Source organism: Phaethon aethereus (assembly GCF_964289735.1).
Source record: "Phaethon aethereus genome assembly, chromosome: 3".
Classification (NCBI taxonomy): domain Eukaryota; kingdom Metazoa; phylum Chordata; class Aves; order Phaethontiformes; family Phaethontidae; genus Phaethon; species Phaethon aethereus.
Genome location: NC_138576.1, coordinates 85,701,257 through 85,718,092, shown reverse-complemented (window position 1 = coordinate 85,718,092; position 16,836 = coordinate 85,701,257). Strand labels below are relative to the sequence as shown.

Genomic DNA, 16,836 nt, shown 5'->3' with positions numbered 1-16,836 from the left:
GAAGCTGTAAACTATGATTATCTCTCTCCCCAGTAAAGGCTTGTCCTCAGCCCTTTCTAAATATTATAACATCATAATTTCTTTAAAAGAAACAGGCTTAGTAGGTACTCACAGGTTTGTAACATGCTGTTAGGTTTCATTTGCAATTTTAAGGCTGTTTCTTCTGCAGCTGTTTCCTGAAATTGATTTCACAGAAAAATCCTATTTTAGCATTTTTACATTTTTTAAAAACATTTTTATACCACTACCAAAGTAGCATTCATAGGTTGAAATCAACACTAAAACATAAAATAAGACTGAAAATACCCCAGAGTTGAGAAAACCGTGTTAAGCTAAATTCAGCTCTGGTATAGCACATAACACTTATGTATATAAGGAATTAATTTTTGTTCCCCCTCTTAAAATTATCCATTATACATTTCTACAGCCAATTCCTTATGCTTCTAATGCAGCAGTCAAAAACTAAATTGCAAGCAGGATAAGACTGTCAGAGGCGAAGAAATAAAGTACTTTCTGTAACTAACATCACATTATCTAAACTGACAACTTAGAAAATATGATAGTTTACATGTAATTTGCATAGTCCTTTACGCAGTGCAAGAATGTGACAGTGCAAGCACTTGATTCTTCCAAGGTTTTGGGGCTTTTTTTAATACTCATGACAAAAAATTTGCATCAGAATCAAAGCTATGAAGTGCAAACAAACACAATGAATTCACCTGAATCTCCTAAACAGAAGCAGTTCCTTTGTGAGAAGTACAAATCACTTGTGATAAAGTATGGAGTGCTGATAGTGAGCGCAAGCCATGGCAATGTAAACATTAGCTGTTCTGCCATTTCTTCTCAACTATCTAGCAAATTTGTTGGTCCACTGATGCTGGAAGTAGGAATAGATTCTCACTTAATCCTTCGCAAATGGTGGGTCTACTGTTTGTACTCCAGAGAGGAAAGGAAGGAGCAATTACATCATCTCTCTGGGACCAAACTATAAAACTACCTCCTACTCCATTTCTTAGTCTCTGTAATTCATAGCTAGCAATCCTTCATCTTTTCAAGCCATCATCAGCAATGCAAAATTTGTGATGTACTGGCACTTACAGACAAATATGATGGAAAACTAATTTGATTTTAAGTAAATAAAAATGGCTAATCTAAAAACTTTTAAGCTCTCTTAAGTTTTCTTGACCTTAAAGCTTGTCTCCATACTCCAGTAAAGGAGTATTCTCCTCTAACTGAAAAGGTATAAGAAGAATGTGAGATCGCAGATGGACTGAAAATAAAATCATAATTCCGGCATCCCTGTACATGAAATCAGTGCAACACTCACATTTTCCCACAGGAATATGAATTTTTGACAATTCTGGAAGTGAATTACATATATACATTTCACTGTTGCAATCAAAAGATTGTTTCTGAGCTCTTGTGGTTTTGGATGGATTGTTGGTTTGGTTTAAGATTTTGAAAGGAACTGAGAAGCAGCAGCAGTAAGTCTTAGACCAGTTCCAATAGCTATTGGCAAAGCACAGCTAGACAAATTCAATTAATGTCATACCATAACTTTCAACCTCTCAAGTGCCAACCACTCTCCCTAAGGGGGGAGGGAAGTAAAAAATTAATAAATAATAACATAAAATTAGGTGTAGCTAAACCAATCTAACAGCAAGCAGCCACTTTAAGGGATGGTCCTACCCTCTCCCTACCAGGTACGTACTCTTGCCTCTTCCACTCGATCAGGTTGAGCGGTGAAGCAGACATACAGCAAGTCAGCCCAGCTGGCTGCTCTTGGCAGCAAATTATCCCTAGTAAAAAAAAAAAAAATATCGCTCAAGTAGATGAATTGATTTAACATGCAACTTGAGGACTGCTAGCCCGGATACAGGGGGTGGGGAACCTGAAATAGGACTGACTCTTTCCACACAACTCAGTATTTCATTATCTTATCTGTAACGTGAAACCACATCTGAAAAGACCTTCTTCCAGTCTTGTAGGCTTCAATTTGCCACACAGTAGCCTGTGTCTCCACGGAAAAAAATACGGGGCCAAGGGGAGGTTACCACTAAAAATAACGAATTAAAAAAAAAGCCAGTGGATGGACAGTCTATTACCTTTCCACCGGCTTTCAGCCTTACTCTCAAAGGAACAGGTAAGAGAATTAGACAAGGCAAAGCCGTATTTCCTATCCCCCTGTACAGCCCCTTGCTGTTAAAAAAAAAGTCTGTAGTCATCTTCATATAAATAAAAGAAGCTGTTCCGAGAGAAAAGGGCGGTTTAACGTGAAAGAAAAAAAACCGCTTCCAAACACTCAACACAATTCACCTCTAGGGCACTTCCCAGCAGCAGGAAGACAAGAAGTCTCTACGTTTTGTCCCTGTGAGACACCCGGCCGAAGGCTGGACCTGGGCGGCGATAAACACAGCGGACACTTCAGCTTCCCAGCGGCGGCCCCCTCCCGCCCAACGGCGGAACCTGGCGGCGGGCGCCATCGCCTAACGCAACCACGTAGCGCAGGGCTAGCGAATAACACCCACACGGAACGGCGCCATCCGCCGCCATCGCCCACGCGTGCCTCCCCTCACGCACCGGCACGCGGGTACAGCTTCCCCCGCCAGGCGCAGGCGCCAAGCAGTCCCTCACTCGCCGCTTGTTTTGGAGGCGCGCGTGGTCCTCTCCGATTGGGTGCCGCGCCGTGCCCCGCCCCAGCCCTGCTTGCCGGCAGCGGTTGCGCGCGCGCGCGAACTACAGTTCCCGAGATGCCGCGCGGCTGCCGGAGTAGCGGGTGGGCCGCCGTTGTGGTGATGGCTGCGCGAGAGGACGGTGCGCGCGCGTCGGTGCTGTGGCTGTAGCGGCAGCGCGCGGGCAGGTTGAGGTGAGCGCGGCGCCCCCGCCCGACGGCTCCCGCCGCAGGCAGGAGTGGCCGCGCCGGGAAGAGACGCTGCCACCGCCGCCGACCCTCAGTTCGTCCCGTCTCCTTCCTGTGGCGGCGGCGGCGGCCGCTGCGCGGCTGGACGACGGCCGCCCTCCCCCGTCAGCCGCGGCGGGCGGAGCGGCGGCGGCAGCAGCAGCAGCAGCAGCAGCAGCAGCATGAGTGGCGGCGGTGCCGTCCGGAGCAGAGCGGCGAGGGCGCAGCTGGCAGCGCGGCTGCTGGCGGTGCTCAGCTGCGTCCTGACAGCGGAGGCCCAAGTAGGAACCAGCGGCGGATGGGACGATGCGGCAGGGTCCCCTCATGGCGGGCGGGGGGGGAGGCGTGGAGAGGGAGCGTGGCCAGGCAGAGATGCCCCACCGCCTTTGAGTAGGGGAGCGGACCCCTGCCTGAGGGGAAGGAGAGCGGATTGGAGGAGGTGGTGAGCGCGCTTCGGAGGGCGGTGGGGGAGAGGGCAGCTCCAGGACGTGTCTTGTGCATCCTCACCGGCGGCGAAGTCAGGGGATCCCTCGCTGAAGCCTGTAGCCCACGTCCTTCCTACCCGATACTCCGCGGTTGCTACTTGCCGGAACACGGCCCGGGGCCGGGCGGTTGGGTGCCTCCGGGCTGTGAGGCCCCGCTGCTACGCTGAGGGGAGAAGTTGGTTGACGTGGGAACCACTGGCAGTACCCTTATATAACGGTCCAGCCACACAGAGGAGTTATTTAATCCAAGTAACAGTGCTTGCTGTCTGTGGGGTGTTGTGTTGGGAAGCTCTGGGTTGGATCATACCCTTGGCTTTAGGCAGAAACTTCGGTGTCCTTATGAAGTCGATGAGCAGCCATATGTTCGAATGGTAACATCAGTTCCCGGGCTTGGCATGTGTTTAGGTCTCGTCCGTTTTCCCACATTACAGAGAAGCATGAGAATGCTCCTTCTTTCTGTAAACTGCCCGAACAGCTTCAGGAGGACAAGTGTCTGTAGTTAGGAGTTTGCTATTCATCCGCAGTATGACTGTGACTGAAATAATAGCTGGTGTCAGGTAGGGAAGGATTTCATCTGGACCAAAGACATTAGAGTGAGTTTATATGGAAATAACGGTGTCTACGTGGAGCAAAGCTTTTGTCTTCTGTATCTGATTATTATTTTTATTATATTTTCTAACTTTCTGCTTTGTATAACATGCTATATTGTAAGTGACCATCCAACGCAGTGACTAGTCTATCATATATAGCTTTTATTGCAGTGGTTTTTTTTGTTGTAAGTTGAAAATTTCTCAGGTTTTAAAATCCCTTATTTTAGTAGCTATTTTAGCATAACTAAATGCTAATTGAATTGGAATTCTTAAAGAAGCCATTAACAAACTGTCGTGGCTTTCTTATGGGGCTTGGCGGAGAGATTGGTTGTTGCCGTTTCATAAAATTGTTAGCATATTGTACCTAGATTTTGACTGGCACAGGGAAAAGATAAGCTACCCATTAGTTCTTGGAGTCATATTACCTATAGCTTTTCTCTCATTCTGCAGCTATGGCAAAGTAAAACATTAAGGAGCAAAACAAGGCGTCCCAGGCGGTCTTCTAATTGTTGAAGCAATTAAAGTATAACAACCTGATAACACTAATAAGGTTGTTTGTATAAATATTCTGCTTGTTAGTATATGCATTTATTCAGCTTTTTCTTAATGTTGAAGAGCTGAATACATTTCCCTTTCCAGATTTCATAAGGAGTAATTGATGCAGGTTGGACATTGACCTTTTCTTTTGGAAGATTGATTTACCTTGGAGAAGATAAGTTAGAAGTTCAACATCTCCAGTATGGCTCTGATATCTGTACAAGAACTAAGCTAGGTTTGACAATACATGGAAATACTTTGATAAGCATATTGGAAATATAGAAGAAATACCAACTATTAAATATCAAATGACTTCTTGAACTCCTGAATTATAGTAGGCTAATGCTTTTAGAGTTTATCATAGAGTTCAAAGTAATTAACAGGTGAAAAGAAAGCTTGATACTTGGCAATTGTAATAAAAGTTGAGATAATTTACAGTACAGTTTGGCTCTATATTTGTGGACTAAGGTAACTAGTATAGCTCAATTACAAAAATGCAAAATACCAATTGTGTGAGTAGCAAAGTAGGTCTTGCAATACATAATTTTAACTGTGTAATACACTGTTCTTATTTTGATGTCTCCAGTTTGAAAAAGAAGATCCAGGTGTCAACAAAAAAAGAAACAATTTTCTGCGTGTTCTTAGAGTGTTCCATCATTATGCAAGTGAGAGCACTGAAGACTATACCTGGACTAATAAAAAAACCTCTAACAGGGGTACTTGAAGCCTCTGTTGCTGTTGCATTAGCGTGCTATGAACTGACTCCACTGATGTACAGTATTGGTGTTTCATACGTGCTGTCAAACCATTTTATAAATTTTGGTTTGGTACAGATATGGCATAGTTTAATTTTAGAGCATGCCTTCCAAGGAAACATTAATTTTGGTATTTTACATATACAGGGAGCTAACTGTTCCAGTTTTTTAAAAGTTGTGAGAAAGAAATGGAGAGTTTTGTTTGCTTGCTCTTGTTACTCTAAATTAATTTTTCTCTTAATGTCTTAGACCAGTTCTATTTTTGGGCGGGGGGGGGTATTTCTGAAACTTCATAATGTTCTAAGTAAACTGTGCTGCATTTCGAAAGGTGTTCTCAGAATTGAGATTTTATCAGAGACATCTGGCAAAGGTGTGACCTTCATTAGTTTGCCCTCTTAGTTGCAGCTTTCTGTTTTTTCATGGGGATTTGACACAGAGTGTAACTACTGCATGTTTATTTGGAACCTTTTCCCCTGAAAAAGCGGTTTCAGTTTTGCATAGATGGTAAAAATATTTTTGTAAGCAGTGGATGGCTTCATGAGGTCGTCATCAAAATAATTTCCTACTCTTTATCTACTGAGTCCAAAGAAAATTTCTTGGAGCTTTCCTGCTGCTTTCAGCTTAATAAATTATTGCTCTTCACGTAAGGTTTATACCGTTTATACAGTTCAATAATATTTGAGCAAAATGTTCAGAGTTCTCTTTTTACCTGCTTATATTATAATGAAATGTACTGCTGTTTTGTGGTATGATGTTAGCTGTAAAGACTGCAAAATTAATTTCTGCCTATGTGTGACGGATAAGAAAATTTGAAATCTGTAATTAAATCATTATAGATTAAAATGCATGGGGTTTTTATTTCTGTAAGTAACAATAGTAACAAGTTTTGCCTTCTGACTTCAAAGTTGGGCTGTAAGCTTTCTTGGCTTTGTGAAAAAATTGTAATTGCACATAGACTCTTTCATAGCTGATTACCCAGGTTTGAAGTTAGATAACATTAACATGGCAAGCATAACAGCATGGAAGACTTTGTGTAATGTAACTTCCCTTAAATGAGTTTTACTTCATTGTCGTATCTACTCTGGCCTTAGTGCCTCAGTAAAAGCAGGATCTACATAGGTGAATTTTCTACTTAAATGCTTTATTGCCATACCCTCACATCTTTATTCTCACAGGGGGTTGGGGAAAATCCATTTTCCAGACCTTCTTTATGCTTCATAAAAAAGGAGAAGCCTACCACTCAGCTTCTAGTGGCTGTCTTACATCAGGCTGGGTTATATAAGGGTATCTGTTCTGTAAAGTAGTGGAGTGATTTATCATGCATAAAACAGATTAGATAATTTCATAATCTCATCTATGTGAAATCTGTGGAGGAAAAAAAACCCCCACAAAATATTTTTCTCCTTTTGCGCATAACCTTTTAATAGTTAGAAACTCTTCTAAGCCCATGCAAGATACAAGATATGTGGTCTTTCCTATTTTATATGCTTTCTAGGCCATTGTGTATGTCAACGAATTTCCTGTCTGTCTGAAGAACAGTAGTAGTTGACAGCAGTGTTGGGCTCCATTCCCTTAGATGTGGTCTAAAGCCTTCAAGCTTACATCTGGAAGGCCTTTCAAACATGTTTGTAGTTGTTTAAGAAGCTAGCTAGGCTTGGGAGTAGTTAAATGTAATGAAATTTATCATACAAATGTTCATAGAATCATACTTTCAGTGTTTCTGCCTTTCCCTAAGACACCGTCAGGGTCGCAGCAAAAGCATTGCCCTAGCTTAGTCTACAAAGTTAGTTGGGCCTGTCCTCTCTGCTGCTTGCACAGTCCTGCCTTCCTCTCCTGTGCTGGCAATAGTGCTTCTGCACTTGTGTGCACTTCTTTTCGTAGAGGTGGTCTTAGGCTAGTGCAGTACCTTGAACCAGCAGAAGAATAGGGCCTGGACAGTCCAGACTTAGTTTCTCAATAGATTTGCAGCCTTACAGTATAGGTGCCTGCACCTGGTTTTCCTAGTATTTGTAGAATTTAACTGTGAAGTTACTAACTTGGGCACAAAAGTATCTATCCCCCTTTCTCCCATGCCTCTAAAGAAACTAGCTGGAGTGTTCTTACACTTTGAGAAGAATTATAAAAATAAGATGACAGTGCATGATTGTGAGGTTTTTTTAGGCAATTCAGCTAATGAATGTTTGGTAGGAGAACACTTCGTATGCAGCTCTGATATGCTAATAACATACCATGTGTTCATAGTTTGGAAAATCTTGCTGCTCATTTTGCAGAAAGTTTTATAGCTGAATCTGTCAACAAATCTCAGAGCTGAAAGTCTTTATCTGGCTAACATTGATTCAGTGTTGCGTTTGGAGGTGGACTTAAGCTACAAAAAAAGAAGTCCGAAGGTCCGTTATTTTCTAATTCTGAGTATGTAAGGGATGTTGTAGACAAGTTTAATGATGAGAAATTATTTGCGATGGAATTGCATTTCATTTGTATTTCTTTTGACTGACATCTTTTTCTCTTTAGAAGATTTTTCTGTAGTTAATATCGCATTTCTTGATTACAAATAAATTTTTATGTATTTTTTTAATAGCTCACAGGAGTCCTAGATGATTGTTTGTGTGACATAGAAAGCATCGATGACTTCAATACTTTCAAGATCTTCCCCAAAATACAGAAACTGCAAGAACGTGATTACTTCAGATATTACAAGGTACAATTAGAATGGTGTTTTCCAGAATAATTTAAATAAAATCCAGAAAATATAGGGAGGATTACATATCAAATCAACTTGTCTGTATTAAGTTGTCTTTTAGAAGCCACAGTTCTTTAATTTGGTTGTGGCAGGTTTTCAGTTCCTGACAGTTATGTTGGTAATAAGTCATGTTTACTGTGTTAATTCTGGAGTCGGTGACAATAAATCATGACTGCTTTCATTCAACTGTTAAGTGGTAATTTTAAAGGTAGTATCTTTGTACTGCTGCATCTAGAAAAGGACTGTATATTAGCAACTTTCTGACAGCGTGCAATACTTGTAAGAAATGTGCATAAGTTGAAATGGAAATAGTACAATGTTGTCTTTTAAGTTGCTGTCTTAGTTCTGATTTTAGTGTTTGCTATCTAGACAACTGTTACTCCTTTTAAAAATAGGTTAAAATATTCAATTTTCAAGTAGTATGTATGTAAGTATGTAAGTTTTTATGACTTTAAACATTTTTTGTTCTCTGTGTTAGAATCTTATGAGCAAAATAAGACTTTGAAGCCTGATACTTGTGTTTTCAGATATGCTTAGCTTGAAAATGAGGTTGCAGTTTGACTGAGCTGATCAGATGGTTGCCTGCTACTGGAAAAAGGAGGTTACACTCCTTTAGGGCAGACTGTCCTGCTCCTCCTTCCATACTTTTAGCTCTTGGTCTTGTCTGACTGCATTAGGCCAATGCATTTCTTTAACCTGGTATATTTTTAGTTTGGATGTTTGGGTTTGGTTGTTAGTTTTGTGTTGGGCTTTTTCCAGGATGTAGCAAGTTATGTAGGTGATCTGGAATCAGACAAGTATAAAACTCATGCAAGATGCGGTTATGAATGTGAGGAAGGAGAGACAAAAGTGCTAGAATCTTCCCTTTCTAGTCTGCACAAGCAGTAACGTGTAACTTCACCCTGAATCTCCTCCTGCTACATGATACAGTGCTAACGTCACTTTTCAGGAGAAACAAGATATGTGCAACTTCAGTGATAATACATCACATAGTAGTGGTGATTAGAGTCTCCAGAGGCAACAGAAAGATACAAAACAAAGTATTTGAAGAACAGGAGCAACAGGTGTACAAGGTTTTATACAAGAGTAATTTTATCCTGCAAATTTAGAGCTAATCTTCATTTCAACAGCAGTTCTGCAGATCTCACTTTAATGGTGTGTTGCAGTCCTACCTCATCTTTCGTACTGATCTTCCTAATAGATGGGCAATTACAAGGGCCAATGTGCAGCCCAGCCATCACTGTGCATTATTTGGTACTTCCAGTTGTGACAGGGAAGACTTTTTGTTGAACAAGCAAACTGGATAAGTAAGTCAGGATGCTTTTCATGCTTTCCCCACTGAATAAGCAACAGAGGTGGTTTTTTTTATGTCCCTGCACAGAATCATGGAAGTGCTATTAAGCACATAGATGGATGTGGAAGTTGAGAGGGTGGGCGGTGATCATCTAGGTCAATCACAGTGTAGCTAAATGCTGAATAAGCATAGGGGGAGTATATGTCTTCTGGGAGTGAAAACACTCCTACTCTGAAGTAATTTAATTTGTAATAGGAATTTGGATCATGAACTTTTGTAACTACAGTCATAGTATTCCCATTGTGTTACTAGTTCAACAGCCATAAAAGAACTCAGACTTGAGTTACATTTTTTTTCCCCTAGAGATGGTGTTTGTGGATTGAATAGAGGAAATTGGGGGGGGACACACGTAAAATCTCTGCTTTTAATGTATCTGTGCTAGCATGACTTGAACTGTAATTAAAAGATAGTTGTCAACACTCCTAAGAAGTCATACCATCTGCTCAATGTCTTGTTAGGGTTTTTTTTTGACTGGGGAATCTCTTTAACATTTTAAAGTTGAATTTGTAATTCCCAGTCATGCTGAATAAGTACATCAGAATGGAAACCTGGAAAACAGTCTTTCCTTCAGATGTTAGATAGCAGTTAACTTGGTACGCATGTTTTGAAAATACAGAAAGAACTTACTTGATGAAAGGTTTGGTAGAGGAAATCAGTATAATAAAGGGTAGTTGAGCAAGTCAAGCATTAAGTTTTGCTTTTTGGGGATCTTTTGTGGTATTGACAACATTTGAAGAGCGAATTCTTTTTGTTTTGCTTTAATTTGGGTACGTAGGGCCACAGAACAGTTTATCCTTCAAGCGTTAAAAGTTGTTTATTTCTGGTACGTAGTTTTGATTTTTCTTAGCCAGCAAAATTAAGATAATAGACAGAAGGGAGAATAAAATCTGGCTGTAATTCATCTCAAATTCTTCATATTCTGCCTGCTTTGTATCAGAGGCATATTGATCTAGTTTTCCTTATGCTTAGTCTATTGTGTATAATGCTGGGGAAAAAAATTGAGTTAGATAATTTTTTTTAATTGCTGAGGCTCTGGTTTGACAATTCAGTTGAACGTAGTCATTGGGCTTCTATTACTGTATTCCTCCAAAAACAGGCCACTTAAAGCAAAGTACTGATCCAGTATGAATGTATTCTGTCAGTTAAATGTGTTCAAAGCATAAAGGTTTTTTTAAATGGAGTAATTGTTCAAGACAGTTCAGTGATTTCAGTTTCTCTCCAAATTAAAATATTGAGTAGTGTGTTTCTTTTATCATAGCAGGAACCCTTCAGGTACTACATGCAGTGGACTCCCAAGTTCATCAGAGCATGGGATTTAGAGTTCACTTGCCAATTCTTTGCCTCAGGGGCTGCTCTGGCACTACTGTACTAGATGTTTAAGCTTTGTTTCCTGTCTATGTTTCTGCTTATGTAAAGTGAAAGTATAGGATATAAATTACATTAATTAGAACAATGTTCCTACATACAAGGGGAAGACATGTTTTGCTGAAGACGAAGTTGATGAAGTGTTTAATCTCAATCTTTTAACCTATTAAGTATAGCAAGAATACTCTTCTATATGGTGTGTGACTATTAATTTACCGTACAGCTGGTATGTATTTTTTTCATAAGCTAGCATAAGGATTAGTTTTCTGACTTAAGATTTATATATAAATTTTATAAGCACATTTTTAATTCTTAAATTTTTGTGCTGAAACTACTGTAGGACCTGATGCCATCCTTGGGGTATTAGGCTTAATTTTGCAGTGCATTTTATAGAACTCTTGCTATGTCTGACTACAGAATCCAATTCAATATCTGCAAGAGTTTCACATAAGTGATACATCAAATCATTCAAGATGTAGTTTGTTGGATATAAGTAGTGACTTCAGTTTGAATATCTTCATGAATAGTATTTATCAACTGAAGAAAAACAGTACAAGCTGTGCTAAAGAAAAAGTAAAAGAATAGAAGTAATTTTTGATTTGCGTGGTTTTTGGTTTTTTTACTTTCAAGGTTTTAAAACTCACTTTTTATCTGGAAAATAGTGGTTGCTACTGAGGATAAATGGTTTGTATTTTATTTGTAATGTTAGATTTCAAAGATAGTGTACTTCTGCATTGTTTCTGGTTGATCATGCAGGAAAACCTTTAGTCTATAGTTTTCAGTCTAGGAGTGATGAGGACGAAGTGGTTTTTATCACTAATGTTTGTTAGTATGTATAAGGTTAACGTAAGGGAAGGCTGGGATTTTTATTTTTTTTTCTTTACTGACTTTCACATTGACAATCCAAGTGAAGTGTAGTAAAGTGTTTGAATCTCTTGCCATGTGGTATATGCTAATACATGTGGTACTCCCTGCCTTTGTTGTGCCATTTGATGACAGATAGGAGCACTAATCATCATAGGATTTGCTGCTAATGTTTCTGAAGTGGTTTCTCATCTTTATTTATATTTGTGCTATGTCACAGAATGGTAGGGGTTGGAAGGGACCTCTGAAGATCATCTGGTCCAAGCCCCTGCCAAGGCAGGATCACCAAGGACAGGTTGCACAGGAACGCATCCAGTCGGGTTTTGAAGGTCTCCAGAGGAGACTCCACAACCTCTCTGGGCAGCCTGTTCCAGTGCTCCGTCACTCTCACAGTAAGGAAGTTTTTCCTCATGGTGAGGTGGAACTTCGTGGGCTGCAGTTTGTGCCCATTGCCCCTCATCCTATCGCTGGGCACTACTGAAAAGAGATTGGCTCCATCCTCCTGACAGCCACCCTTCAGATACTTATAGACATTGGTAAGGTCCCCTCTCAGCCTTTTCTACTCCAGACTAAACAGCCCCAGGTCTCTCAGCCTTTCGTCATACGAGAGGTGTTCCAGTCCCTTGATCATCCTCGTAGCCCTCCATTGGACTCTCTTGAAAAGTTCCCTGTCTCTCTTGAACTGGGGAGCCCAGAACTGGAGACAATACTCCAGATGAGGCCTCACCAGCACAGAGTAGAGGGGGGGGATAACATCTCTCGACCTGCTGGTCACACTCTTCTTAATGCACCCCAGGATACCATTGGCCATTTTGGCCACCAGGGCACATTGCTGTGCATGGATAACTTATTGTCTACCAAGACTCCGAGGTCCTCCATGGAGCTGCTTTCCAGCAGGTCAACCTCTAACCTGTATTGGTGCATGGGCTTGTTCCTCCCCAGGTACAGAACTCTACACTTGTCCTTGTGAAATTTCATGAGGTTTCCCGCCAATATCAGCTCTCTAATTTGAGGGCATTGTGATACTCGTTCTTCCTTGACTAGCTATGATGTGTAGTAATGATTGCCTGGTTTTATTGCTTGAATTCTGAAATCATCCAAACACTTACTTGGATTAGTAAACTTGTGCACTAGACTGCCTTCCATCAAATGTATTTTCTTGATCAGTATAGTACAAGTTCAACTGATTGTAAGTACAACCATTTTAGAGCTACATACATCTGATTTGCCTTCTTTTTAGTAGTTTATTTACTGATTTGAAGTTATATTAGTGGTGAGAGATTTAATTTGTGCTTTAATATGCTATGTGTTTGTGTCCACTGGAGACCATTATCACTAACAATTCTACCGCAGCAAGCTTCAGCTTCCATACTCGGAGGCAGAGTAGTTAAAAGAAACCAACCAACCAGTCAACCAGCCGAACTCCCACAACCTCCAGACTTAAAGTACTACATTTAACCCTTTTTCCTTGTATCCTCTCCTTGAATTTGAAACGATTTCCTGATACTAAGAACTCTTTCTTTTCAAGTTGCCTTACATAAATGTTGATTGTAAGCTTTTGTTTTTGTATGTTTAGGTCAACCTGAAGAGACCATGCCCATTTTGGGCTGATGATGGCCATTGTTCTATCAAAGATTGTCATGTAGAGCCTTGTCCTGAGGTATGGATCAAATAATATAAAATAGAAAAAAGTTATTTGGTTAAAAAGCTTGCTAATTTGCAGTGATTAGTACTATACTAACAATATTTACTAAGGAGAACTTAAATTTAAGTAAGAGTGATGGTAAAATTATTTTCAATTTCAAAAGCAGAAATACAACCGACGTATTTTAAGGTCTTGGTCATTTTATCAATAAAACAAGTGACTTATTCTTAAAGTCTCTTCTAAGCTCTAGCACTGTTTTAGATATGACATGTTGGGAAGGTAAAGAGCAAGTTAATTATTTAAAAACATGTTTGCTTTGACTTCTGTAGGAATGATATTTAATTTGTAGATTTTAATCATGCATAATTATTTCTGTGAACAGTGTAAAAACTGTGATTCATTTTTTGTTTTTAGAGCAAAATACCTGTTGGAATTAAGGCTGGGAGCTCTAATAAAGTGAGTAGTCATTTATGTTCTAAGTTCTTTCTGCTTTTTTTTTTTTTTTTTAAATCTTAACATTACAGTAGCTGTGTGACTTTTTATTACAAACCTTCAGTCTTGGCATAGTGATGAAATTGTTAACATAACTGAGCACCTCCTGTATGTGGCTTTACATTTTTGCTTTTATGTATAATAGTGTTTCTGACATAGCTGGTTCTGTCATGTCATTCTGAGTCTGTCATAACTTGAGACCTGGTGCAGACTGAATCCGTGAGTGACCAGGGACAGCGGCACATGGCCACATAATGCCTGATGCAAAATTCTCCGTTCATTTCTGAGTACTGGCCATCTTCTATAAATCCATAGGCTAAGATGCACAGATGCAGTAGCAGTGCAGTCCTTTGTAAGAATCATACATAACCAAAACCTCTAATATTAAAAGAATCCGAATGATTACATATAGTTTTGCCACGTCTAATATTTAGCAGGTCATTAGCCTAAAGACAACGTAGGCTGAAGTGGTCAGTGCAAGCTTAAGTAGTCAGTCTGTGCTGTTGGCTTTTGCTTGCTTCTCTACAGGCCATCCTTCTTAGATCTTCAAGTCATCTTAGCAAAGCCAAAGAAGTAAAGAGGGTATATATGCCTAGGAAAGAAGTCATAGCAGAAAGACAAACAATCCTCCCCCACCCGCAAATCCCAAACACAGTGCCTAGCAATAAGGATTTTAGCAGTTGATGGGATAATGGTGCTCAAATTATATTTCTTCCTGTTGAGTGCCTTGGCTGTGTTGTAGACTCATACTTACTCTTGCTTAACTATTATATCTCCATCTTCTCCTCCCCAGTACTTTCCACCTCACTGGGCAGCCATAGCTGCTACTTGCCTCACCTGAGTGTAGTTCGCCATATCATAAATGACCATTGGCATTCAGTTTAGACCTTCTGCAAAGAAAGATTGCCAAAGATAGCTGAGAGGAATACTTCGTTGTGAATTGATGACTCTGTGTCCTGCCATCATGAACAGTGCAGGCAAGTCTGCCCAAGCTTTAGCTCAAGAGAAAGTCTTGTCTCCTGTTTATACATACATTGCTAAGCTCACTCTGAAGTAAAGTGTGCCCCTTCATTTAAAGGTTTCTGGTGATCAGAGAAGAAACATCTTTCTCACTGACATGACTTAAAATGTCAGTCATTCACTGTTTCAGCACAAGCAGCAGTAGTTGTTCTGGGAAAACACTGGCGCTAACTCTGGGCAGAATAACTTGAGTTTTAGCTGGATAATCTGTTGCCAGTTCTCTGTTTCATTGTCTCTGTTCTCTTCCAAGCTTGATTGTAGAGAAACTGACTCCTGGAATACTGTGATGCCTCCTAAAGGAGCATTTTAAGACTTCAAAGACTGTTTTAGACAGGATTCTTCTAGTAGGCATCCGAGCTTCCTGACTGATGAATCGTGAGAGCAATAAGATGTTAATTTGTAGCCAAAGAGTATGCTGTTCTTAAGATACTTCACATGAGCGTATTGAATTGGATTTCCAATGTGAAAAATCAGCCACCTTTTGCTTTCACCACAATAAAGAAACTGGGATAGCTTCTTTGGGAAGTTGTCATTTGCTGGTATATTTGCTACAGTTGTTTCCTTTGAATTGCCTTGTAGGTTGTTGTAACTAGCTACAGTACTGAAAGTTGGGCAATTCTGCACCTTCAATCTGTAGTAGAACAAAGACACTAATATCTGCTGCTTGTCTGTCAATTTTTAATTGGCTCCAAGAAAGATCTTTAACTGAATCATAAGAAGTAAGAAAATGGTGTAGGTAAGATTTATGTCAGTCCTGATGGCAATTTTCCTGCAGAAATATTTATTTTTCTGACAATCTCATTTAATATCCCTTTTAAGGAAACATCAAACTCACCTTAGTGTGAATGTTTTATTTCAAGGTCTATGCAAGTACTGTGCTATTAGCCTGTGGTTGGTCCATTTGGGAAAGTCCTGCATCTTGTGGATTATCCTTAAAGTATTGGTTTAAAAAAAGGTGTTTTTCCTCTGGGGACATACATGTCCAGTTTCTCTCTTTCATCCTGATAGTGTCTGCCTTGGAAAGGTGAAAACAAAGACAGACATCTTTATTAATGAGAGCTATAATCTCTTGAGTAGATATATTTGGGAGAAGAAGTAGATATATTTGGAAGAATCCTGTGGAGAAGTTTTCTGTGGTCTAAGTGCTTCACTTCTGTGCAGTTTCCTCTTGCCCTTTTCTCCTAATGTAGATGAGCTTGTAAACTTCTAGCTTTATTTAGGCTTTCGTGGGGGATTTTTCTTGTTTGTTTGCTGAACCATAGAGAGAACTGTTCTTCTTTTGAAAGCTCATCTGTCCACAAAGACCAGGGTTACACTTGCACAGCTTCCCCACAGAAGTGCAGTTAGTAATAGAGGATCTCTTTTTAATTCTTGGCACCAACATAAGCTTTTTGAAACGGTGCTGGAGAGGCACAAAGTAGTTTCCCTTTCTGTAGTCTTGTTTCATTTGAGTGATGAACACATTTTCAGGGGCTAGACATTAAAGAACTGCTGTATTAATCTTTGAAGCAAGGGACAGGATGCAGTAACTCAAGGTTACAACATTTAACTTAGTATTTTGCTTCCTGTCCACCTCTTTCCTGTTTTCTTCCAGAACCTGTTCTTAGGAGATCCTGCATTGGCAGGAGAAGATATTTTGTCCTGATGTAGTCAGTGGTCACAGAGCACTGATCTGATAGCTGTTTCTGTTAAACACTGGAGAATAGTGAGGCCTGGAAACGTGTTTTGAGACTTGAATGTTCATTCTGTTTGAAACCTTAAATTTAGGATTATATTCTTGGCAGTAATTTTTTCACTTCAGGGTAGGGTTTGGTTTGCAGCTCTAGACACGCAGAATGTTTACTTCAGCATCTCAGTATGTTATTTCATCAGCAGTATCTGTTTAATTCTAGGTCAGATCCATTCCTTGTTCAGATTTTTCCATTTAACATTCATACGATGGTAAAGAATGAGCTCCTACACTAGGCAAATCCAAGAAAATTGAGTGAGAAGTTCCTTCTAGAGTAAATATTTGTTATGGGCAAAGCCCCTAACAAGGTTTAAATTATTTGGGTTTTTTAATCTCCTTCACTTGAGTCTTCAGTAGGTTC

The 16,836-nt window shown here is 40.1% G+C and overlaps 1 protein-coding gene across 1 annotated transcript in view; it reads left to right on the top strand.

Moving 5' to 3' along the window:
- Nucleotides 1-3,081: 3,081 nt before the first annotated feature.
- Nucleotides 3,082-16,836, top strand: part of ERO1B (endoplasmic reticulum oxidoreductase 1 beta) — a gene marked incomplete at its 5' end in the record, with an annotated part of 29,706 nt that continues 15,951 nt past the window's right edge. Inside the window, 4 exons of the mRNA XM_081997653.1 lie at nucleotides 3,082-3,180; nucleotides 7,845-7,964; nucleotides 13,166-13,249; nucleotides 13,649-13,690. Coding sequence (XP_081853779.1) covers nucleotides 3,082-3,180; nucleotides 7,845-7,964; nucleotides 13,166-13,249; nucleotides 13,649-13,690 — 345 coding nt within the window. The remainder of the gene's footprint in view (nucleotides 3,181-7,844; nucleotides 7,965-13,165; nucleotides 13,250-13,648; nucleotides 13,691-16,836) is intronic.